Genomic DNA, 26,403 nt, shown 5'->3' with positions numbered 1-26,403 from the left:
TAGTCCTTGGGCATCTGTCCTCTTTGTTAAAGCTACATAGGGAACGTTTTCATAAAGAATTTCATAAAAATGATTTCTTGGTATTATTTCTTACCTCATCATGATGCCTGGATCATTAGAGTGTGTAAAGCTTGGAGAAGATTCTTCAGTTTGTCCAAGGACTTGTCGTTGGCATTGTATTTGCTGTTCGCCATTTGGAAACTTCTCTTTGAATGACCATGCAGAGCTTGCAGCCCTACCCTCTTGGTCCATGAGCTGACCATCATACGATCATCAGAGCAATCTGGTTTTGGGTGCAGAAAGACCCATAGTTGTGTGTCTTTGATGCCTTTGGGACTCTGCACAGTCATTTCATTTCTCTGAACTTCAATTTCCAGCCTGTAAATGAGTTAATAAGATTGCTATGAGGAGTTGGTAAATGAACACTTCTAGCAGGTAGAAGACCCTTCATACATTTCTGTCTTAAGATTGCTCTGGAGGCCCCTTGGTAGAGACCTGTGGTTTCAAGCTGGCTCTCTTTTTGGCTCCTCTTTTGAGCTTGTACTCACAGAGCCTGGATGAGACAGAGGCTCTGTCTGATCCCTGAGCTAGTTCGCTAGCTCAGGGCCACACAGCTAAGTGGTAAAGTTAGCCATTTAGTCGTGGTTTAGTTCTGAGTCTCATGCTGTTTGCCTTTACTTGGAATAGTTTGCTCATTAGCTGCTGCTTTTCTGTAACATTACTAAGAATAGTATTCTACTGTATGCTGGAAATGTACTTGACCACTTCTGTGTGAGTCAAATGAATTTTATATTTAAAACTGAGGGGAAAACATTGCAGGATTTGGAGATTGAACTGTTTTGGCGGTACTAGGGTTTGAACTTGGCCTTGTGCTTGCTAGGAAAGCGGTTTACCACTCGAGCCACTCCTCCAGCCCAGGGCTTGGAAATTGAAGGAGACTTTTTGCTAAACAAGCTAATCTATTGCTCTTTATGTGAATTATTCTTCTATTTTGCTGTCTGCATTTGATAGATGAGATTACAAAGGAACGAATTAGTGCTGCTTATAGTGTTGGATATCAGCAGATACCACTTCTAAAATGCTGTGCACCCTTCTGAATATTGTTTATGTAAGTAGCAGTTTTATTTGACAGAATGCTCTCTTTTTATTATTTGTAATATAGTCTCCATCTGCCCATTTCTTAGAAGGCTATTCTTAAGGACTTAATTTTAAGAAAGCAAAAGAAAAATCTTACTCCTAATTTTGGTCGGAACCAATATATATGATCCCCCTCCCCCCAAAAAAAGCAGACTATATTGACGTGAAACTAGAGCACATGTAAAGGATGTAACATACTCACTTGATGTAAACTTATTGTAGTAATTAATCTTCAGTCGTTCTTTGAAATCAAATGCAGAAGAAGGATCTAGATGGTGCCTGTCCCAGGCAAGTCTTCAGGAGCCGGCAGCCGCCACTTTCTGCCTCTGAGTCATGGGAAACAGTCTTGTCTTGAAGTGATCATATCTTGGCTTCCAGTTTCCTTCTGGGGGACCCTGGTTTCCTGGCCCCAGCAAGCCCATTTGTTCACCAGTAAAATGAGTGTCCCATCTCTTTCCAGGATGGTAGTCAGGAGTAAGGGTGTGGCTAGGTGAATTGAGCAGCACAGGGCCTTAGGCCTGTAGTGGCTCAGTAAGTCTCACAATACTTACTTTTACTGTAAGGCAGAAAGAAGTTTCTTCAGAGTGGCTGTTTATAATGTTCTCTAAGAAAAGGAAAGCAGGTACTTAATTCAATGTTATTCTGATCAAGGTAATGAAAGTTTTAGGAATTTGGCAGGAAATTAAGTAAAAAGTCCTTTGTTCTATGGGCCACGCAGAGAAGTTGTGAGAAACGGGTCACCCTAGCAGGAAAGCCAGCTGGCCAGTTGTGATTTTCTTGTTTTGTTTTTAAAAAGGCTGTCAGAAGGCCCCATTTACTTGGGGGAGCTTGCTTTCGAAGGCTGGACTGAGTTACGAGCTTCTTCCCCTCCTGTCCTCTCAGCAGGTATTCCCAGATTTTCTTCAGGGAGGTGGTGTGTATATATCCAGTCTCTTTATGGGCTTTATTTTGTTAAGACCTCACAGAGAAGTTACAGGAGTAGGATAAGGCACTCCTGGCACCCTTTATAGCCCTCATCCGGCATTTGTGTACATGGTGGCTTTTGTACTTTGCCCTTGTCTCTCTTTTTGTTGTTTCACACATGCTTGTTTTTCCTAGATTGACAGTGGGCTGGTGACACTGGGCATTGTCTCAGGCCAGAGGCGTGCTCCTTATCCGTGGTGCAGATTGTCACAAGGCCACCAACCAAAGCATTTTCCCTGGGCTCAGGGCCATCCCATGGGTCACAGTTCTGCCTCCTGGTCTAGAGCAGTTGCTCAGCCTTTTGTTGGGCTTCTTGCCCTTGGCAGTTCTAAAGAACAGAGGCCAGCAATTTTGTGGAATGTCCTGTACTTTGGGTTTTCCTTTGCTTCTTCCTGATCACTTTGAAATTGTGTGAGTTTGACTGGATGGCCACAGGAGACACTGTGTCCTTCTCAGTGCATCTAGACAGGCACTTGTACAGGATTGCTGAGACAGCCCTGTGGCTGAGTGAGGTGGTGATGACCACCTCTACTGCAGTAGAGTAGCTTATGGAAGTGTGTGGTACAGCCGTGAGCACCTCCTTCTTACAACACTCCTTTTGTGCCTATAGGCCGTTGTACTCCTGGTGTGATGACCTGGTCTTCTCATTTACTTGTTCATTTACTTACTTCAGCGTGGGCTTCTCACTTTCGGTTGTATGCAGTGAACTATACTGTCATTACTGACCTTGATGCTGGTGCTGTCCTTGACCTGACAGTGAGAGAGCCCCTGCCTTAGGTTACTGTGTCCCTGGGCAAGTCTCCACCGTCCTCTGAATGGGTGTTTACTTCCTTGCAGGAGGGTATCATGCTGCATTGGGGTCCCTTCTCTGCATGGTTCTGGACTAGTCCAGTCTCTAGGAGGCTCCATTCCTCAGAGTGGAGAACAGGTGCCAGGATGCTGTGTTCTTCAGCATTCCCTTGCTGTGACAAGTTGAGATAATCAGCTTGAAAGGAGGAAAGGTCTATTTTGGCTCACAGTTTCCTCAGTGACCACAGTTTCATGGTCACTATGTCTTTATCTCTTTGGGTCTCTGCACCATAGCACATGGTGGTAGAGAAGACATGCCCACTTCATGGCAGCCCAGAAGTACAGTGAAGAGCTGGAAGGAGGTGGGGCTCCCAATACTCTCTCAAGGGCATGTCTCCAGAGGCTGGGAACCAGGCCTCCACACATGACCTTTGGAGGCGTCTAAGATCCAGACCATAACAGGTGCACATGTTCTTGGTGTGCACAAGAACATGGTCTAAGATCCAGACCATAACAGGTGCACATGTTGTTGCAGCCCTCGGCCCTCAGTGCAGGTCCCTTCTTCCCTCAGGGAGCTGCAGAGGGAGAAGGAGGACTTGGAAAGCGGCTGCTAGAGCTAACTGGATTTTGTACATGTGCATTGCTTTTCTGGAAACCTGTCATCAACAGGGGGAAAAAACAAAACAGTGTCCTTTTTGCTGCATTGTTTTCATTTTTAACAGATTGTTGTAGTTATTTGATAGTTACAAGAGAATGAAACATTGCTATTTAAATATTTAAAATGAATCCCTCATCTTTTGTCGGGTGGGGGTTGCCAAACCATGCACCTTTGGCAGGAAGCAAGGCTGGATGTGGGGCGGGGTGGACTGATGGGGAGGGGAGCATCTTGAAGGCCTTTCCTCCCTGGCAATGTCAGGGTAAGCTGAGTTGGTATTCTAGATTTGGTTGTGCATTTCAGTAAGCCTGTCTGCCTTTCTGAGTTATTCATGGAGGAAGAACAGTGTTGGTACTAGCACTGGAAAGGTGTATTTATACTGTGCAGGGCAGGTGTCACAGCACCTATAAGCTGGGGTTGAGGCATTCTGCATTAGTGGTGCTTGAACTACATACAGAAGTAAAACATAGCCCCCACCCAGCACAACAGTAAAAATAAATCAGGAAGAGGAGGAAGTTAGATCATAAGCCATTAGCCAGCCAATCATGTATTACACTTCATTTCAAACACACATGCTTGCCTGCACACACACACACACACACACACACACACACAGAAATACACACAAAGGTAGTTTCAATTCATATAGTTACTCGATTTAATAATGTATTCAGAAACCTTGAAGTGAAAATTTCAAACTCTAACGTTCAGCCAACAGAACATTTTGTTAAGTTGCAATTAACATTAATAAAAATAGTTTGTATTAAAATATGAAGTGGAACTCATTTGTTAGGTGCTAACCAAGTTGTGTACAGTCTGTGAGTAAAAGGAGTGAGGGGATTTTGTGAGTAACAAAGCTTCTGAGTGGAGAGGAAGAGGTAAATGGGTCAAGGAGGACAGGATGGAAAGGATCCTCCAGGTAGAGGAGAGCACCTGCCAGAGGTCCTGTGGCAGCTCCTAACTGAAGGAAGGTCATTTGGCTGAAGTGCAGGGGTTAGTAAGCCTGGAGTTGAGGCCTTCTTAGGCTGTCCTGAGTCTTGATCCTTAGAACAGTAGAAGCCACTGAGAAGTTCCAGCAGAGGGATGACGGTTGATGTTCTTGCCTCGTTTTGCCTAGTTAACTACCAGTAACTCGGTGTGTAAGTTTGCTCTTGTTTTTAGAAAAACAAATGATTGGTAGTCAGTATTTGCAGATTTTGTTTTTGAGTTCTGACCTAAGCATAAGATTCAACTCCTGAGTGTCGAATTTAGAGATGAACAGAGATGTTTGTTTTATTCCTCACAAATCATCTATCACTTTTTGGGAACTAAAAGGAAATTTGGGGATGCAGTTCTTCAATTTCCTGCTGGACTGGGATTTGCTACTTCTCCCCCTTTTGCTCTCTGGCTGTGCCAGTGTTTTGTGTCTCTGGCCCATGAATTCCTACTGTTACTCAAGATACAGCTACAGGGGGCTTCTGGGGCCAACTTCTGGCCTGCCACTTATCTGCTGACCCCTGATCCTGTTCACTGCTACTACTCTGGGGAGGCTTTGACCTGCTCTTGCACGTTTGTCTCCTGATTTAGGACCCTTGGAAGGACCTCATAAATATTTAAGAAACTTAAATATAGTTGAAGGTATCCACATGGTTCAGCATTTCTTCTGTTAAAACATCAAAGGAGGAAGGCGCACAGTATTCCGAAGACATCTGAAGATGACAGTAATAGTTGTTTCTGTAGACATTTAAGTGATAGCAGAAAGTGAGCAAAGTTGGAGGAAAACCCAAAATAACATTAGTTCTTTTAGCCATCTTTCCATGCAAAAATTTATTATCTCCTCCCCAAACTTCTTTATTTGATATGCAAAATCATGTATTTGGCCTTTTGAATTTTGTCCAGTGGCAGTTCTGCTATACTGATTGGGTTGGTGGGGCCATGGGAGTGTTATTATGGGAAGCCATGCTTGGCTTCCAAGCTCACACAGCTCATCTGGCCAGAAGTTAGCTTCATGAGGCGTCTGGCAGCACCTGACTGGGTTAATTGCAGGGTTATGGTACAGAGCTGAGAGGACCAGGTGGAAAAGACACAGACATAGTCCCGATTCCATGTCTGCAGGTGTGGAGGACAGGGCCTCAGAGTTCTGGGGAGGACAGATGCAAGGGGAGTCTGCTGTGGACAGACAAGGACAGGCACCTGGAGCATAGTCCCACAGAGCTGCCCCCGCCAGCTCCTGTGGGTAGAGAGAGTTGCAGAGTTGGCTGGTGGAGGCCCATGGAGTCTCACCCACAGGTGAGGGGCCATAGTTGGAATGGCCAGTTTCATGGTTCTTACCCTGCCCAGGAAGACAGCACCTCATTTCTAGTGATCCTTCTTCCCTTTTCCACTGGTAGGTCTTTGCTATCCAACTCGGAAAATCCTGGATATCTGATCCTCTCAGAGAGTCAGGCCTTTTGGTTTGTTCTTCCAGAGACCTGTTAATTTTGCGTTTTAAAGATTGTTCTCATACCTAACTACTCTCAGAAAGCAAATTGTCAGGAGAACAAGCACTTGAATACCTGCATGTTCTTAGCATATCATAAGTTCAAATACATGTGCTAAGCAGTGCAACCTGGGGGTCAGGAGTCTTGTCTGCTCTGGTGTCTTGTGCTTGGCCCATGTGACCCCTTTCCAGAAGGAGGTAGAGGCAGCCTTTTAGATCTCAGTTGCTTAAGGAAGATTTGCATGCTTCCCATTATAGAGGATAATTTATTAGAGACAGTAAATGAACACTGCACATGGTTTAAGTCCTTCCCTGTATCCCATTGCAGTGGCTTAACTGGGGAATTGACCTGGGAACCTTTAGGAGAGTTAGCTTCTTTTATTTCTTTACCTTCCCTCTAACCCAGCAGTCTGTAGTGGCAGAACAGAGGAGCCTTAGATGTGTATGTATTTAGAAACTTCCTGTGGCTTGCATATCATTTATTGTGCAGATCCTGACCAAGCATCACAGAGATTGTAGGGATAGGCCCTGCATTGTTGTCGCTAATAGAAACCTGTGCGGTGAGGGCTGGGGCTGCACAATCAGCAGCATTGCCGTGACAGTGAAGTGTGGCCTTATCAGAAGGGGGATTCATGAAAGGTTGCTCTGGGACACCACACCACTGTCCTTCTGTGTGTCCTGACAATGTTATCTGTCCTCTCAGTGCGGAGTATCAAATGTCTGTCATGAGTGCAGAAATTAATTTAATGTCACCTGAAGACATGCAATTAATCTTTTAGAGGTTTTCATAATACCTTTACAGAAAGAGTTGCCAGTTTGGCGGATTTGGATTTTGGGGTTTTAGAAAAAGATAAGGAAAATTAATTTTTCATCAGGGTTAATACAAGCTAGCAGGGCCACAAAGGCTGAGGAAAATGGTTGGGGAATTTGTCAAGTGTTGTCACTCCAGAATAATGCTGCTTAACGCCTGATAGGTATAATCAAGGGTTGAGATTTCTATGGAGAGGGATTAATCAATTTGCTTGCTACTGAATGCAAGTCAGTGATACCACTTCTTCATGGGGTTTAAGAATGAAAATAAGATTTGATCTGTCAAATTGGAAGAAGTCCTGACAGTATCAATAGGCATTTTTATCTGTACATTTAACCCATTTGTTATAAATAAATTTGTCCTGCTAATGTTGGTGGCTACAAACCTCATGTTTTTGTAATGATTAAGGTGATAGTGTCTCCTGAGCTTACTTAATTCAGATAGCGCCTCATAGATACTTTAAAAACCAAACACTAATTTAAAGAGGCACTTTACTGTATTCATTAAAAAGTGATCATTCATGGGAAAAGGCCACCAGTGAGTTTGCAGTTTGAAGGTGGCTACCTTCTTTCCCTCACTTGTTTTGGAGGAGTGGAAGATGATCAGAACTGCAGCCAAACACACTGCAGTGTCAGAGTTATAGGTCCAGTGCCCTCTGGAGAAAGTCTGTCTCAGCACACTGGTTTTTCTGGTTGTCCTCACCACGCTCATTTGCTTACATTCACATAAAAGCTTGTAAAATTCCCAGTTGGAGTCAGCAGTACTTTAAAATTTGCATAACTAAGTTCTGATAATTCTGGGTCGTTTGTCAATGCTGTAACTATGTGCATAGGTTTACGTTTTTGTCCATATGTGCATGAGCGTGGGTTTAAAAATGAATTTGTGGGTTGACCATGTCCTAGTGTTAATCCAGGAATTCAGAATTTCCCCTAGAATTAGCTTTTCATTATGCTAAGTTGAAAGGTAATGTGTGTTCTCTTAATTAGGAAATGCGTTTCAGTTTTTCTTACAAAATGAGATAATTTTGTTTGTATTTAAGCCTTTCATGCTCTTCAGAAAAAGCCTAAGCACAGCATGATGGTTACTTAACTGGAATGATTTCATTGACTGGTGCTTTATCCTTTCTGTTTCAGTTCTTGCTTAAAACTCTTAGGAAATATGCTAGTGTATGCTCCTCCCCAGGATGCAGTGTGCAGTCATATCTTTGGCACCACAGAGCTGTTCCCAAAAGGTTATGAGGTTCTCTCTAGTTTATGTATACTTGAAATTTTCCATGCTGAGACATTATTAAATTCAGTGACAGATCCATGTATAAGAGTGAGTAATCTACCCACCTTCATCTGGGGAAAGGGATGATGATAGAAAGTAAGGAGGGCTAAACCAGCCTTGCATTTCTGGGCTGAGTCTTACTTGGTCCTGGTGTGTGGCACATCTTCTGTGTTGCTGGATTGAGATTGCTAAGATTTTGTTAAGCCTACTGTTTGTTTGTTCTCCATGTATGCTTATGAGAGAGATTTTTAGTGATGTCTTTTGACGCCCATGGCTGTTTGGTAAGGGTTAGTGCCAACCTGAGCTTAGAGAATGAGCGCTACATATTTGGTAGAATTCACCAATAAGGCAGTTTGGGCCTGTGTTTTCTTTGTGCAGACATCTTCTTTATTAATTGGATAGCTTTACTTCTTAGAGGTCTATTCAGGTTTTCTTTTCTGTTTTGAGTGAGTTTTGGTGCCTGTGTCTTTTGTGGAATTGGTCTGTTTTATCTAAGTTGACTGATGTGTTAGCACACAGCTGAACTTCGTAATATCCTTTCAGCTTCTGTAGGTCTATGTGATGATCCCCCCTTGTCTCCTGATTTGGGTCATTTGTCGTGTCCTTTTTTCTTGGCCAGTGCAGTTAAAGGAATATCAGCTTTGTTTCTCTCAAAACCACCTGTGGGAGCGGATTCCTCCTGTTTTTCTGTCTCCTTCGCCATTGCCTTTTGCCGTGATTATTGTTGTTTTCTTCCTTCTACTTTGAGTTTGAGAGGGAAGGCTAACATCTTGAAGGGGCTTAGATTATTGATTTTAGATCTTTCCTAAACTTTGATGTGATGTATTTTTGTTTTTATTTACATTAAATAAGCCTGCACAGAAAATAATTTATATTTATTTATTTGTTTATTTTTTATAGCACTTGGGTTTGAACTCAGGGCCTACACCTTGAGCCACTCCACCAGTCCTTTTTTGTGTGGATTTTTTCGAGATAGGGTCTCACAAACTATTTGTTCAGGCTGGCTTCAAAGGGCGATCCTCCTGATCATTGCCTCCTGAGTAGCTAGGATTACAGGTGTGAGTCACTGGCGCCTAATGGGTGTTTTTATTCTTATTTCTTAGCCAGCTGCGTAGCTAGCTTAGTGACCAGCCAGAGATTAGGAAGAGGTTCTGCTCAGGTCCCTGGCTGATGTGTGGAGAGTGTGCCTGAACCTCGGAGGATCTTTGAGGCCCAGAATTTCCTCATGGGTTCTAACTCCCAGCAGATGTACTGCTTGTTCCAAACATGACCTTGGCTGGAGGCTCAGGGGTCTCCTGGATTCCAGGCCCTGGGGCCCTGCCCAGCCTTGTGCACACAGTGCCCTCTGACCAGCTCAGCCATCCACACCTCCGCTTGCTTTGCTGCTGTTGGTGGTTGATTGCGGCAGCTTTGTCCAGTTTTATGCTGTTACCTGGGAAAGAACAGATTTGCCACCTTCTTCATTCTGCCATGGCCAGCAGTTCTGTGCGCTTTGACGTTTTTAATCTCATCTTTTCTTGGGTCAGCCTTCCTGGGAGACCTTCTCTTTGCAGGGCCCTGCCTTGCACTAAGTGTGTAAGTTTAGGGCATGTCTTGAGCCATTTTCTGTTGCTAAAACAAAATACATGAGGCTGGGGCTGGGCATGGTGGTGCACACCTAGAATCCCAGCTGTGCAAGAAGTGGAGAAAGTTAGTGAGTTCCTGTCTCAGAAAATAAGCTGGGCAAGATGGTATGCATGTAATTCCAGTGTCCAGGGAAGTGGAAATAGGAGGATTGACATTGGAGGCCAGCCTAGCAAGAAGGTAGCAATACCCTAAGTTGGCAAGAAAGCAGGCATGGTGTTTCACAACTGTAATCCCAGCTATGTGAGAGGCAGAAGTAGGAGGATGAGAGTCTGAGGCCAGCCCTGAGCAAAAGCAGGCTCAGGCTAGTTGAAAAATAAACTAAAGCAAAAGGGGAGAGGTGATGCTGAATGTGTGGTAAAGTACAAAGGCCCTGAATTCAAACTCAAGTGATGTTAAAAAAAAAAAAAAAAACCAAAAAACTGAGACTGGCACTTTCTAATGAATACATCTTGGCTCAAGGTTCTAGAGGCTGGGAAGTCTAAGACTGCAGCATCCAGTCGAATTCTGGTGAAGGCCTCGTGGAGAGAGGCAGGCGGGCACTTGCACTTTCTAACAGCCTGCCCTCATGACATGAACCATTCTCCTGGGAACCACATCCATCCCTGATCCAAGCACCTGCTAAAGGCCTCACTGTTTTGCCTCCTAGTACCACTGTCTTGGCAGTTAAATATCAAGTTGACGGCTGGAGGGGACAGACTGTCCACACCACAGAGGACGGGTGGGGTGTGGGTCCTGCCTGTCCCAAGCTAGCCACCATGCCCCCTCCTGCCACAAGGAGGGTCTGTTCAAGAACGGTTTCTATAAAATAGAACGGCGAGACTGGGGCTTTCCACTCTCTGCCCTGCCCTCCAGCGACTCTGCCTGCTTCCCAATTGGGCAGCTGGTGGTATTGGAGTTCTTAAGCTCAGGTGCTGCATCCCTGGCTGTGAGAGATGCACAAAAGGCCTGGGGCTTCCACGGGGAGGAAGGCTCTGAGCTCCAGTGCTCACAGCCTGGCCAGCAGAGCCAGCTGTTTCCCCACTTGCAAGGGGCTTCAGTAGGAGCCCCAAAGTTAAAAACACTCACTGCTCATGCAGACTGTGAGCTTTGTGTAGGAACAGTCAACACTTGAAAATGAAAAGTGCCTTTTGTGTATGAAGTAATTTTAAAGTTAAGCATTTTGTGGTAGAAGCATCCAGCACTTGCTGTAATCACAGGCCTCTTAAATGGATACAAGTAACTAAAGGAGATTTTAATGTTTTAAATTTCAAAAACACTATTCAGTCCTGACCATTTCCCAATGACAAATTTCCCTACTGGCTTCAGTAAAGTGGCAGGTTTGGTTTTGTGTTTGTCTATAAGGTTTTGGTTGCAGTTTGTACTATCATGTCCCCCACACTAGGGAGTAGGACACTGACCCATGTGCCATATTGTTGGTTTCAGCAGGGAGGAGAGAGTGATGGCTTTTTTCACCCAGAGGGCCAGCCCCAGCGGCTTCCTCAGCCTCCAGAAGTGAGACAGCAGCCTGCCCGCAAGGTGACGCTGACCAAGGGGGCCCCTCAGCAACCCCAGCACCCATCCATGGGGCCCCACGTGCACTCGGCTATTCCTCCAGGGATCAAAAGCATCCAAGGCATTCACCCAGCCAAGAAGGTACTACCCGCTGTTTCCCTGCCTGCAGCTGGAAATGGGGCCCTATTCCCTACAGGTTAGCTGTTGCCCTACTGAGAAAGAAAGGTTGACCTAAGGTTGCTTCCCTGACTTGCAGTGCCTGGGACCAGGTGGGACTCTTGTTAGTAAGCAAGCCATTGTTTCTTGCTCTTGGATTAGAAACACATTGACATTTTCACCAACACCATTTCCTTCCCCGACTCCAGCAAAGGACCCATAGCTAAGAGTGTATCTGTGGCTTCTACTCTGCAGATAGCTCTGGGTGACCTGTGTTGCCTTCATTTCCACTCAGTGACCCACCAGGGATACCCAGATGCAGAGCTGGGGCTCAGAGAAGGGAGACCAAGACCTGTGGAGATGGAATCATCTGAGGAAGTGGCAGAGCTATAGCTCCTGGCTCTTAATCCTCCCCTGATCCTGGAGAGGGGTGTCTCCCAATCTGAGCTTAGTCTGTCAGGTCAGAAGCTTGGTATCCTTGCCCTGCTCAAGGAAGCCATCTTGGCACATTTCATGCAGAGCAGTGATAAGAGGGTACGTCTTAGCCTCTAATGAGGGGGTTTTGTTTCCCAGGATACCTGACCACAGGGTCCTCCAGGATGACTGACCAGGCAGATAGAGGGCAGCATGACGTGTAGATCATTCTGTGCACAGTCTTATGCACTCTTTTATCAGATGAGAATCAAAAATGACTCCATTCTGTAGCAGAAGATAGATGTGCACATGCTGTTTAAGTGATAGCTCCAATGACAAAGTGCTGTCATCTTTAAAGATCATTCCAAGTGTTCCCATGGTCATATGACAAGGAAGACTTTAGACAAACGTAAACACTTGAGTTTCTCAGTCCTAACTTCACCTACACTCCTGTAACTGAGAATGGTGATGTTTTCTGTTGGGTTTGAGCTATTGTGAGGACTCTATATGATCTTCCATGCAGAAGGTTGGCGTCTGGCATGAGTAAACAGGCACACCAGTGTTGATGTCCAGCCAGGATCCCTTACATCTGTGGCGTGTTGCTGATGTAGAGGAGCTTGCTTCACAGGAATGGCTGGCACCTCCTGCCAGCTGCAGGGATCAGGGGCCTTCTCCAGCTTCCCTCCTGTGGTTCCTGTTCATGCCCTGGGCTTCCTTTCCCATCTCCACTTGACTTTCTCTGCCTTTCCCTGTGAGGACTAAGGAACCATTTTTGCCCCTTTTTACTCAAAGTGTAAGGTAGAGTTAGGGTAGGATGTCTGAAAAGCCTGATGTGCTTCAGTTCCTCTCTGCCTCTGCATTCCCGGCTATCCTGAGCTGGAGAGGCTGGCCCTGTCTCTCTCAAATGGCCTAATCTGAAGAAAATGCTGGAGATGTCAGCAGCTACCTCTTTTTAAAGGCTCCTTAAGCAGTGGTTCTGAGTCCCAGGTGGCTTTTAAAAGTGGTACTTTTGGAGCTCTGCATCTGACCAGTCAGCAGATTGTGTGTGTGTGTGTGTGTGTGAGAGAGAGAGAGTGTGTGTGTGTGTGTATAGCATGCAGCTGCAGCAAGGCTGTTTCAGAGCCGCCTGCCTTGGATGTTTTGAGATCAGCCGAGTTGGACCCCTGAATCTGTAACTTGTGACTACTGGGTGGATTCAGCCCCATGCAGAGAAGGTCCCCAGAGAAACTGCTGCTGCTCCAGAGAAGAGTGGGCTTGGGGCAGTTAGTTACTCTTAGCCAGTGCCTGAGCGCTCATAGGATGATGGCAACTTTCTGAGTCCCTCCAAACGTGGCTGCAGGGCCCTGCAGGTCTCAGGCTTTGTCACCTTCCTCCAGATCCTCACCTAGACTTGCTGGGTGTTGTTGCTCACAGGGTATCTTAATGGATTCTAAGTTACTTGCTTATTTTATATCTTGGTAACTGTGGAAATGACCCAGGCTCAGACATCGGAATGCCTCTTCTTTGTCGTTGACAGGCCATCATGCACGGACGAGGCCGAGGAGTGGCAGGTCCCATGGGCCGGGGGCGCCTAATGCCGAATAAACAGAACCTGCGGGTGGTGGAGTGCAAGCCACAGCCTTGCGTGGTGTCTGTGGAGGGGCTGTCCTCATCCACTACAGATGCCCAGCTGAAGAGCCTGCTGATGTCAGTGGGACCCATCCAGGTGGGTTTCCTGTGGGGTGGCAGTGGCACCACAGTTGGTCATCTCCCCAAAGGAACCCTTTGGTGGCCAATGTGTGTGTTAAAATGGTACTGGAGAAGAAAGATGCATATCTGTTGTGCACACTGGATTCCAGAACTTTGCCTCAGACCTAAGCTGTGCAGATGCTTAATTCTAAATGTTAGGAAAGAAACCCTGCAGCTGAGCAAATTAGAATTCACACGTGCACACATATCTGTACATGTTTTATTTGTGATAATGTCTTAAAAATGTTAAAGTTCTTAGCCTCCTTGTCCTAGTTTCTTGAAACAGAGCTACAAAGCTCAGTTTAGAATTTACAAATGTGACAATAACTTGGACTGTATTTTTAGCTCTTAATTTTAAGATTGGCTAATTCTAGTACTTTAAAAAAAAATCTCTGCAAAGCTGGATATAAGTGAAATAACTGAATATGAAATGAGCACAATTCCTTGTCTGCTGTAAACCAGCCATACAAGTGACCATGTTGAGAGGATGACTGGCCTTGCCTTCATCACACACCCAGCACCACTTGCAGGGATTGTATCTGAGGGCAGAGCATATGAGATACATGTGTAGCAAAAGTTTAGGACATGCAGCAAATGGTACATTTCTGAGTAGTACAAAGCACTCTCTTATTTTACAGCCTCTGACTGGGGCTGAAATAACTATAGTATGTTTCAGACCCCTATCTACTATTGAGAGCCTAAAACTGAGGAGTGTTTAAAACTCTTCCTGTTGCTTAGATTATTTACGTTTAATTATAGCCACCTTCGTTATGGGACTCCTAGAGAGGTAGTTAGATTTAATTTTTATTTGTATTTAGTGCTGAAAACTTAACCCACTTTGTCTCCTACTTTTGAGAACAGGTTCCTAGTGATGCTTTGGGAATGTTCGTCAGCTGTAAGAGTCCTTGTGTTCAAAAATAGATGGTTTTAGTTAGGTGTGGTGGTTCATGACCATAATCCCCAACTACTCCAGAGGAGGAAGCAAGAGGATGGCGAGTTTGAGGCCAGCCTGGGGAACATAGCTAGCCCCTGTCTTAAAACAAACAAAAAACAAAGGTAGTTTCTAAGAAATTGATTGTAATACAGATTAATTTATAGGAGAATTGACAAAAACGGGTTTTGGATGCATTAAAAAGATGTTACTGTGCTTGGAGACTCAAAACAAGTAGTGACTGAAAATTTTTGGTCAAATAACATTTTCTGCTGATTCCAGATTTCAGGGCACTAGGGCCTCGCCCACTGGCTAGGTACCCAGGACCCTTATGCTTCCTGCAAGGGCTGGTGTTTGTTTTGTAGGATTCTCTTGTCTGCTGGACTTGCTGTTGTTTGCTTGTGGTCTGCTGGCTCTGGGGTCTTTGCTCTTCTTGGTCATCTCTGTTACCTGGCAGGCACTGTCTGCTTCTCAGCATTGCATGGGACTCACAGGCCACGTACCAGAGTTAGCCCCACACCATGAAGCCACTTGACCTCTGGCTTATGGTCTTATTAACTGAATTTTGTACTTTGGAGTTATATAGATCTAATGGCCTTTTTTTTTTTTTTTCCAGTTCTGAAAAGAATTAAAGATCATGTTACAAAGTTTGATTGGGGCCACTTAAAATTCCAACAAAAACAGTGTTATCAGTGGTTTTATGAGAGGGATGATCCGAAAATGGGAACGTTTTCTAGGTTAGGTTACCCTTGAATTGAAACAGAAGGTGCCATGTTCATGTTATATGCCACGTTGAAAATTCCTGCAGACCACCAGGCTGAGTGCTGAGCTCTCAGCAAGGTGTTTTCTTCCTACCCCTGAAGCAGAGCACTCTCAGTCTGCCAATTTAAGTGGGAGTGTATAGATTTTTAAGCATATTGTTTACAAAACACTGCATATCTTAATTAAAAGGAAGAATTGATACAACACTGTTCTTCCAGTACTTAGTGGCTAAAGAAGTGCTATTCCCAAGTGTGCATTGGAAGAAACTGGCTTTAAAGGGGGTGATGCTAAGTAGCCAGGGCTTCAGATCACAGGATCTTTCTCTGTGCTTTGGGATATGGCACCACCTAGTGTTCACTCACTTAACCACAGTAATGGTGTTGACCAGAAGGGACTCCTGTTCCTTTGGGCCTTGTAATCATAGAAAATCTAGTGTCTGCATCTTAAACTGTGCTTTTTAAATCTGTGGAGTAAATGAACTTTCCTCAGCATGGGAATGACATTGCAGCCACTGCTGCCTTTAGATTAGTATTTTACTTCCTTACACTATATTCTTAAGCCTCTATAGATCAAGGGAGAATGGCAACACTTTGTAGAAATCACATAACCAAAAGGTGGGCATGTTGTGAATATTGTAGTATGTTCTAGCATTTCAGATGAGAGAGGGTATAGTAGAAAGGGAACTGAGATAACTCAAGAGCACTGTTACCAGTGAGTCAGAAGGCAATTAGAGGAGAAGGGTGAATCAGAGAGCCTGTGACTCTGCCCCACCCTGGCTTGCTCCATCCTCAGAGAGCAGAACCAGGTTGGTCCTTAGGTTGGGAAAGCAGGTTCATTGTAACGTCTGAGGTTTCTTTGCTGAAATATATTTATTATCCTGTTTGCTGGGGTTTGCTTAAAATCGTGTTAAAAAGAAAAAACTGCTTTTACTCTGGTAATAAAACTAGAGAATGAGAGCGAAGTGGCTCCTCACAAACACAGGAAGTGAGTGTGTTTCTATCTCCCCTGTTGTGACTCTCAGGGAGGGGGAGACCAGCACCATGAATGAGCAGTAGTTTAATAATAGCTGGAGTTTCCATCCTACCTCTGTGAACCAGGCACTGCTCTTCCCACTTTCTGTTTTGACTTAGTTATTTCTTCCAGCAGTCCTGTGATGCTAGATTGAAACACTTAGTTCAGGTTTGGCTGTTGCACCAGCACTTTGGAACTCAGCCAGCTAGAGCTTGGGCTTCCTGGTGAGACTGAATCTAGATCCCAGTTTTGCCTTGTCTTTGGGTGTGACATTTGGGCAAAGTACTTCACTTGCCTGAGCCAGGTTTACTGAATCTATAAGAATGAGATAAGCCTCAGGTTTCCACATTGAAGGGGTTAAATAGGCTAGTCTGTGTGGCAGCCATGCATGTGACTCTCACACAGAATGGACACTGAGTGAATGTGTTCTTTCCCTGGGGCCCAGCTACATGCGTGGGAGCTGCAGTTTGCCCAGTGGTAGACTTGGGAGTGACTGCTGACTATAGGCCTAGGGTTCCCTCACTAAGCAGCAGTGCCCATCAGTGTACAGGGGCTGTTTATAAAATTGGTGAGGGCCCCAGTTGAGGGTCACTTACCAGGAAGGGGTGAGAAGAGGAAGTATCTGCCTCCACGGGTCCTCGTACTGGCTCTCTAGGAAGTGTGGGTAGCTGGTGTGACCGGTGGGGGAAGGACTCTGGTAGACACCAGAGTTGGAGGTCAGAAACACGTGACCTCCTCTTAATATCAGACCCCAAACTCTTAAGTTGATACAGGAAAGAGTAGGAAATACTCTGGAGTTAGTAGGTATAGGTAAGAACTTTCTCAATGAAATCCCAGCAGCACAGCAACTAAGAGATAGCATAGATAAATGGGACCTCATAAAACTAAAAAGCTTCTGTTCATCAAAAGAAATGGTCTCTAAACTGAAGAGAACACCCACAGAGTGGGAGAAAATATTTGCTAGCTACACATCAGACAAAGGACTGATAACCAGAATATACAGGGAACTTAAAAAACTAAATTCTCCCAAAACTAATGAACCAATAAAGAAATGGGCAAGTGAATTAAACAGAACTTTCTCAAAAGAAGAAATTCAAATGGCCAAAAAACACATGAAAAAATGCTCACCATCTCTAGCAATAAAGGAAATGCAAATTAAAACCACACTAAGATTCCACCTCACCCCTGTTAGAATAGCCATCATCAGCAACACCACCAACAACAGGTGTTGGCGAGGATGCGGGGGAAAAAGGAACCCTCTTACACTGTTGGTGGGAATGTAGACTAGTACAACCACTCTGGAAAAAAATTTGGAGGCTACTTAAAAAGCTGGCCATCGATCTACCATTTGATCCAGCAATACCCCTCTTGGGGATATACCCAAAAGACTGTGACACAGGTTACTCCAGAGGCACCTGCACACCCATGTTTATTGCGGCACTATTCACAATAGCCAAGTTATGGAAACAGCCAAGATGTCCCATCACTGTCGAATGGATTAAGAAAATGTGGTATCTATACACAATGGAATTCTATGCAGCCATGAAGAAGAACAAACTGTTAATCATTCGCTGGTAAATGGATGGAATTGGAGAACATCATTCTGAGTGAGGTTAGCCTGGCCCAAAAGACCAAAAATCATATGCTCTCCTTCATATGTGGACATTAGATCAAGGGCAAACACAACAATGGGATTGGATTTTGAGCACATGATAAAAGCGAGAGCACGCAAGGGAGGGGTGAGGATAGGTAAGACACCTAAAAAACTAGCTAGCATTTGTTGCCCTTAACGCAGAGAAACTAAAGCAGATACCTTAAAGCAACTGAGGCCAATAGGAAAAGGGGACCAGGAACTAGAGAAAAGGTGAGATCAAAAAGAATTAACCTAGAAGGTAACACCCACGCACAGGAAATCAATGTGAGTCAATGTCCTGTATATCTATCCTTATCTCAACCAGCAAAAACACTTGTTCCTTCCTATTATTGCTTATACTCTCTCTACAACAAAATTAGAAATAAGGGCAAAATAGTTTCTGCTGGGTATTGCGGGGGGTAGAGGGAAGGGGCGGAGTGGGTGGTAAGGGAGGGGGTGGGGGCAGGGGGGAGAAATGAACCAAGCCTTGTATGCACATATGAATAATAAAAGAAAAATGAAAAAATAAAAAAAGAAACACGTGACAGCAAAAGTAGCACTACTGTGGATGGCGTGCCTTTCCTGACAGGTGAGCAGAGTCCCAAGGAGACATGGTGTGTCTCCATGGCTCTTATAGCTCAGGCTGGCCACTCACTGAGTGATTTGCCTATTGCTGGTTTTGTGACATGCAACTTTGTGCTCACTCTATAGAGTTTGATTTTTCATAGGACAAAGAAGTTCTTTTTCTTCTTAACATAGCCTGAACTCCAGTTTTGTATTGTAGCTCTTAACTTATGAGCCTTTGCATTTTATATTGCAGTGTGATGTTTAAATGTTCCTGTTTTCTTCCTCTAGAGTTTACAAATGCTTCCTCAGCAGCGGAAAGCCATAGCAAAGTTCAAGGAACCAGCCCACGCGCTAGCATTTCAGCAGAAATTCCACAGGTAGCCCATGTGTCCTCCAGTGGTGGGAAGAGGGAAGCTCAGTTGCTGCCTGCTGCAATAGGGTGTGGCAGGAACGTGGACCAAGAGCAGACAGCCTGTCTCCTTAAAAGGCAGTGCACCCTGTTGTGGCCTGGAGAAGCCCTGTTCTTCTAGATCTCCTACTTAGGCCTCTGTGGCTTTAGGTTTTTTGTTGTTGTTGTTGTTTTGTGGGTCTGGGGTTTGAACTCAGGGCTTTGTGCTTACAAAGCAGATGTTCTACTGCTTTAGCCACGCCTCCAGTCCTCCTCTGTGGCTTTAGATAAGAGGGTCTCATTCATTCTGTCACTTCTGCCCTCCCTGGTGAATTGACTGTTGCTTTGTGCAGTTGGCATTGATGTCTGTTTAAATCCTCACAGGCACATGATCGACTTGTCCCACATAAATGTGGCCCTGATCGTGGAGTGATTTCCATGTTCCACAGGAGAGTTTGACCTCACACTGTACACACTGTGGAATTTCTTCAAGGAAGCTGCTGGCTGGCCGGCGCAGGATCCCCAGGAGCACAGGTCTCTCCACTCCACAGTCTGCCAACTGTTGTCCAGAGTGCCAGCTGGCCACAGGGGGATTTCAGAAGAGCTAAACTGACAGGACGTGAGCGGAGTCTGGTGTCAGATTGCTTCCAATTCTGTTGTCTACAGAGCTCCAGTGTCCTTTCCTTTTGTTTGCAAGTGCTCACAATGCATGTAGACCTTGTTCTTCGTGATCCTCTGTATGATCGGTCGGTCACAGTGACTTAGATTCAGGAAAGAACATCACCGGCATAAATTCTAAGTAGTTTCCACAGCAAAGAATACTTGATAATGGTTGCACTTATCTTCAGTGCAGGCTAGAAAAGAGCGTTCTCAACCATCCTTGACTGGAGTTGTCTCCTCAGAAAGCCCTCAAAGGCTCTGGTGAAAACATAGGGTAAAATTTGGGTGATTGTCAATTGACACGTGCACACCCTGGAAAAGCCAGGATGTGAGCGGGTAGCGGGTGGTTGGGAATAGTGCCGTGGAAGTGGCAATTCTGCTTCTTGTGAATATCTCTAAAGCGCCAGCTGTGCATTCCTGGTTCCCAGGTGAACTCCCACCTGTTTACCCTCTCCCAGACAGGCAAGTGCTGGCTGGGCACAGGGTTTTCCGCAGCCCAGGGTGAGCAGCTCTGAGACCTCACAGGCGGCCCTCTGACCTAATTGCCTGCCACATGAAGTTGAGGCAAAGCTTGAAGAGCATCAGACCTGTTTGGGTTTTTCTTCTTTTTTAATTGCAGCCCCAGGTGGCATGTTTGTGTCACTGGTTCTGTGACATACACTGTCGGTGCTTTGATTACCTTCGTTTTGGAGGGCTTTTGAGAACATGCCATTTTCCACGCAAATGGTAGAGACATGCCGGTCTCACAGGACACTGTCATCCAGGATAAGTGTGTCTGTCCTCCTGTAGTCATTCTGGTAGGATCCTTCAGGTCAGACATGCTGTCCACGTGCTAGGTGAACAGTGCCTTACTGTGTTTCTGCCCACGAGAGAGATAGAGTGTCAGTGTTTGGGACAGATTCTAAAATGCGCAAATGACCCAGGACTAACTCAGACTTCTTAGCTGTACTTTAGACCTGTGATTTCATGTCACATTTACTATAGTAAGACTGAGGGAGATAGAAGCCTGTTCTCACTTCTTAATTCTGGTTAACCCAGCGAGGACTAGTGTGAGCCTTGAAGCTCTTTGGAGCCACCTGTAGGAGCTAAGCAGATGGGCACCGAACATGTAGTGGCTGTTTTCCACAGCCCAAGTTATATGTTATGCTTTCAAATTCAGTTACCAATATTAAGAGCTAGAGAGGAATATTCGGGGCCCTGTGAGACTTGGCGTAGCATCGATTCTGAGATGACCTCAAGTCCTACAGGGAATGCTGGGAAATTTGGATGGTTGTTTGGATTCCAGGAAAGAGCAGCACTTACAGGATGTCATAGAAAACCTGCTGCTGTGGTGCCACCTCAGTCCTGGAAGTTCTGACTTTTAGCAGGCACCAGTCCATCCATGTGCTGTCAGCTGGTCAGTAGTTTGACACAGGTGTGTTAATATGTTAAAAGGTAGATTATTTGGCTCAGTCCACAGAGAACTTCATTGAGTTGATGAGTTGATGAGTTTGGTGGCCAAAGGCTCTAGTTAAAGGAGATCTGGACCCCTCAGGGCCCACTGGGCTGCGAGAAGGCTTACCACCCAAGTCTTAGGATACAGTCAAATGAGGTTAGCAAGCTTTACCAATTTCTCTTAGTTTGATATTATGTTTTTACGACTCTGAGGCTGCTTTTGTCTCTGGAAAGTCAGCACTGAAGCGTTGAAGGTAGAGTTAACAAAACAAATTGTTTTGGGGCACTGCTGTACAAGACAGGCTTTGGAGTTACTCTCATGGCTGCTCTTGGCCTTTTCTGAATGTGATGCGGTACCCAGGAGCATGTGTGCATCTAACTGCACACATGGGTGGGCAAGTGAGCTTTCTCTTACTGTGTGTCCTGAGAGGCCATTAGCAAAGTCAGCTGGCCTTGCACAAAGCACCGATTAGCACCACCAGGCACAGTCCAGCCTCTCAGTGCACACACCACCAGTAGTGGGCTCTCCATGTCAGGCAGGCGAGGGCTAAGGCTTAGTTTCCTTGAAGGAAAGAAGCAGAATTAGAAAGTAACGTTATTTTCACTTTTGGTGCACTTCTCACAGTGAAGTCAGACCATGCACCTGGACTCTGATGGAAGATCTGCTGCAACCATTATCTTTGTTCTTTATTTATCATGCATTTAAAATGAGATGCAGAAGCATTAGCATACTGTGTAAATATGGACCTTTTAAAATTAAAACGTTATTGGAGATGCTTTCAACTCAGCAACGTCTTAACTATTTGTTAGTTCTTTTGTGTTGTCTTATCAAAGTTTAATGGAGATACTTCCATAATTGTTGATGTGTTTGTGTACATTGGATTTTTATAAAGATGGTAGTAAGTAATACATTTATCCTCATCTGTGTATTATTTGTTCCCAAATTCAAGAAGCTTAAAGCAGTAAATATGGATATATCATACAAGGTGGATCAGTAGGTGATGGTGTGGAGCTAAGTTACTTCTTTTTGCATTGTTTATTTTGTGCTGTAATGTAAGTTCACTTAGCTGCTTACCTGAACATAACCTTGCAGTACCCCTGGCCTGGCCACACTTGTGAAATCCTTATATCGATACTTTTCTTGAGGATAAACCTCAGCTCTTCTTCCTGAAAAGAAACTCTGAGGTGCCCTCATCCTGGACAGGCAGCTTCCTGCTTAGGTCCTGTACCCAGCCCCACTGTGGAAAAGGGGGGATGGACTGGAGTGGGAGTGGGAGGTGGTTTTGCCATAACCGTTTTTAATCCTGGTAGCTCTTAGTGGGATGTGTAAGGGTCCTGGGCAGTTGCCTGAGTTGCTTCAGGAGCATTTCTAAATTGTGACAAAGACTAGGCCCTGCACCCAGGGAGGGGCCTTTGCTTTCACAGCCTCTGCCTGATGCTGCAGACAGAGGCAGGGGAGGGAGGAACGGCAGGCTGGTGAGTGGGGGAGTCTTGTAGGATGGGATGTCTGTGACGCACATCTCTGACTGGGACTCCAGGGGTAGTCCTGCAGTCAGGCCCAGAGCTCCAGGCAGACAGGCTGTGGGTGGCACCCTTAGAAGAGGGCCGCTATGCTGGGCTGGTGCTGGCTCTCCACTTGAGAGGGCTAGGTAAAGGGCCTTTCTCAAAGGATTGGGCTTAGGCACCTACCACTTTTTCTTTTGTCTTTTGCTTTTTGTTTGTTTGTTTGTTTTTCTGTTTGTTTTGCCATTTGTTTCTCTGGTTTTATTGGGAAGGTAAGCTGAATGTACTCCTAGACCATTGGACTGACACTAGTTGAAGGCAGGTCTTAGTGACTCAGTTGCATAGTTCAAAGTCTGTGTGGTGGCTGATATTGTTCTTGATCATTCTTGGCCTCTGTTTGTCCTCTTGCTGTTGACAATGCCTAGCAGTCAGCTAGCACATCTTAGTGCTGTCCCTCTGGGGCCCATGCTGGATGTCTGTGCTTTGTCATTTTACTGATGCCCTTCCTGGGAATCAGCTGTGTTTCCTTCCCTCCCCACTTGTAGGGCTGAGTTCTGGCTTCACAGACTTTAATTTTGACTCCCCTATAGTAAGCTGCAGCCTTCCTTGCCTTTGTGTTTATTTGGAGAGAGAGAGAGAAGAAGGGTGGGAACTTGAAAGGTATTGTTGGTCCCATAAGAAACTTGGTCAGGTGTGCTGAGAGGGAATTATCTGATGGAGTGTGTAGTATAGAAGGGACCAACACCCCTCCCCACAAAGGAAGCTACAGAAACTTAGACCAGTAGCAGGGCAACTTTAGATACTTCACTGTTTTTAGTGAGCTTTTCATTTGATGTTTAAACTATTTTCAGAGTTGTGAATCAAGTGTTATTTTGACATTTTTAAATATGAACTCTCCAAAGGCATTTGGCCTTGATTTATTATTAAATCCTAAGGATTTTATGTAAGGTTTTTTTGCAACCTAGTTTTTATCTTTTAAAATGGCTAACTAGTAGGTACATGAGCCCATGGTCTTGTGTACTGGAACCAAAGCAACCCACTGATTCATATTGGATCCCCAGGTATACCTCCTGCTGGTAACATGTAGTTGGCAAGGGACTTTGTTTACACAGTCACCTGCCTTTTCTAGAAACTGTGCTAACCTCACCCTCCAACATGTGTTGGTTTTAATCTTTTAAGCAAGGTGGGCAAATAGAACAGGTGCTATTAGCAAGAAAGTTCTCAAGTACTTGTTTTTTCCTTTTCCTTCTAACCAATGAAAGCAGAAAGGTTTTATGTCAGTGTTCTCTTTGGTTGCACTTCATAGTAAATTTCAAAAGGTTTGTAGAAAAATGCAGGTCCTGTAGAAAGATGCATCGTGTAGCTTTTTATTTAATGTGTCCCGCAGATGAGACAAGCAGACAGGTGTAGTGTTAATGCATTCTGGGTTTGACAATTTAGTATGCTTTAGAAAGCAGAGCTCTTGGCATTTTTATGTGGTTTTCTGCTAAACTACTTTTCATTTTAAGGGCACACACAGTGGAAGCTGACTTTTAAAGGGAATATATAACATTTAAACAACACACTGCACATAGCACATGCTGGCGTTGGTGGCCGAGGAGGGGATAACCACTGGTTTTCATAATCAGCTTTGCTTTTCACAGGCTTGGGATCCAGAACACTTCCTCTGCGAGGATTTAACTGTTTGGTTTTAATTCCACTGTTTGATTTTCAGGTACAGCAACAACAAAGTCAGACTTCATTTCCTTTCATCTTTGAGCTGATTTTCTTCTCATCACTGTTCTTCTGTCACGAGGCCAAGTCACCACTGAGCTCGAGTTCCCACCTTCTCTGCTCCTCTGTCCTGGCGGAGGCTCTCTCTGTCTTCTCACTTAACAGCTCCTTTCCCATCTGAGCTTCTGACTCTGTGTCCCTGTCCCCACCCCCACTCTTGCCTGCTCTTACCTCCTCCACTTCTGGTGCTTCCATACACTGCACTGCCATCCCAGCCCTCCTTCTTGCTTCGGCCCAGCCTTGTGGTGGTGGGGAATGCTGTCTGTCTCTGCACCTCTAAACCTTTGCTTTGGCAGGTCTCTTCTTGTTTTCTCCTCCAGGTCTTTGAAGAGAATAACATTTGCTTCTGTTCTTTCCAGTTTGGCTCTGTAGGGTGTGTGGCGACCCACGGATGCCGGCGTCCTGCACCATGTGGTTTGGCGTCATTAACCCCCTGCTTTTGTTTTTATCCCTCTACCTTTGCAGGACCGGGGCATGGGTCAGTGTTAGTGGTAGCGTGCTCTCGTTCTGCTTGGAAGTGGTGGCCATGTGGCCATTGTGCTGCTCTTGCTGACTGTGATCCTAGTCACCTAATGTGTGTGCGTCTCCCTGCTGTGGCCCGGCAGTTCGGAGGCCGACTGGGGCGCCGTGTTGACTAGGAGCGCACTGACCGGTTAAAAACCAAGAGACGGCCACCTTGCTTTCCTCTGGGCTCCATCTCCTCGTGGTCCCGCCAGTTGCATTCCACTTTCCTTTGTGGGCATGAGATGGCTGTGTTTTGCCCCATTGTCACTTTATGTTAACCACTTTTGGATTTTTTCAGAAATGTGTATGTGAAGAATAATAGTGACATAGGTGAAAAGAAAATGTATTGATGTATCGTCTGTATGATTTCATATGAAAACTGTGCTTAAACTGTACTGTAATTTGGAAAGTGTCAATAAAATATGTTTTCACTCTGCCTTTTCTTTTGGGTCTGTCGTGGCACATTCGCTTTGTGTACTGCTGACCCCGCAACAGGACAGTGGTGTGGGCTGATAAGTGGAGCCATGTGAGGCTCGAGTTAACCACCTGTCTTGTCTGCATGCCATGGGTCACAGGACCTGAAAAAAGTTTAAAAACATTTGCATATCATTTTTGCAATTTGAAAATATATGTCTAATACTATATAAAAGAGACCAAAGACAGAAAAAAACAGTCCCTGCCCTCCTTCCGCCCAGGCTTCCACTCTTGTTTATGCAGATTGTATGTGGTTTGCGATCACAGTTGCCACTTCCTGTTTATTGGGGTCATAAATATTTTTCTTTTCACTGTAAATTGCTCATAATCCATGGCCTATTTTGAAAATAAAGTATTTAAAAAAATAAAGCAGCTCTGCTTCCAGGAAGCTTCCAAGGAGATGACCCAGATGTGCAGTGTTCAGGCCTTGCACCCAGCTAGCTGAGCCTGGTCCTGGTGGGTTCTGTCTCTGCTGTTCCTGTTCCTGCAGTAGCACACTTCCGTTTTGTCCCTTGACAGACAGGGAAGCTGTGTGGTTTACCTGACTGGGGACTTCAGTGGTCTTCCTAGTGTAAGTGCGCAGGCCGGTGGCTGCAAGTGACAGAAGTACAGATGGGGGCAAAGCAGCACCCTTTCTGGTCATGCCTGTTGTCCAGGTGGCGTTGAGTGTTGACAGCCAATGAGAGGGAAGCAGGGAAGCCTGTTCACCAACACGTCCCACACGTTTGCTTTGTAGGTTACTCTGTCCTTTGTGCTGTGTGGGCAGTGGACCTGTTTTGAAAGTATTTCACCTCTGCACAGCTCATGTTTCCATTCTAGCAACACCAACCAAAGGGGATGGATCACACAGTACCTTCCCACAGCAGGAGTCATTGATGTCTGCTCACGGGTACCCACAGTTGAGAAGCACAGGTGTGTGAAGACCCACCGGGCTCAGTGGGGAGCCTGGGCATTTTCACCTCAATGTCCAGGCATGCCTTGCCCTTAAAGTTGAACACTTGCTCCCCAGTTTCCATGTCTGAAAAATGTTACCTTATTTTATTCTTCTCTTACAGTGCAGAACTCCTTTGTAACAGTCAAGTAATACTTAATAAAATCACATTAAAATCCCGGCTCTTAGAAAATCAGTAAAATAAGCTAAGAAAAGCAGAGAAAACGCAAAAAAAGTAAGAAAAGGATACACAAATAAGTGCAAGGGGGAAATTACCAATAAGAAGGACTTCCATATTGTAGTAAAATATAAACAAGCTTTATAGCTTGGTCACT

The 26,403-nt window shown here is 45.1% G+C and overlaps 1 protein-coding gene across 5 annotated transcripts in view; it reads left to right on the top strand.

Moving 5' to 3' along the window:
* Rbm33 (RNA binding motif protein 33) overlaps positions 1-25,099 on the top strand; it is a 108,844-nt gene extending 83,745 nt beyond the window's left edge. For 2 of the 5 annotated variants that reach the window (XM_020187488.2, XM_020187491.2), the window contains 4 exons: positions 11,134-11,340; positions 13,286-13,474; positions 18,690-18,778; positions 19,174-25,099. In XM_020187488.2, coding sequence (XP_020043077.1) covers positions 11,134-11,340; positions 13,286-13,474; positions 18,690-18,778; positions 19,174-19,222 — 534 coding nt within the window. In that variant the 3' untranslated portion in view covers positions 19,223-25,099. Of the gene's footprint in view, positions 1-11,130; positions 11,341-13,285; positions 13,475-18,689; positions 18,779-19,173 lie in introns of all 5 variants that reach the window. The other 3 variants (XM_020187487.2, XM_074060057.1, XM_074060060.1) reach the window with 2 other exon arrangements.
* Positions 25,100-26,403: the final 1,304 nt, after the last annotated feature.

Source organism: Castor canadensis, chromosome 2 (assembly GCF_047511655.1).
Source record: "Castor canadensis chromosome 2, mCasCan1.hap1v2, whole genome shotgun sequence".
Taxonomy (NCBI): Eukaryota; Metazoa; Chordata; class Mammalia; order Rodentia; family Castoridae; genus Castor; species Castor canadensis.
Note: the sequence above shows the minus strand (reverse complement) of the source record. Positions and strands in the feature narration are given on the sequence as shown.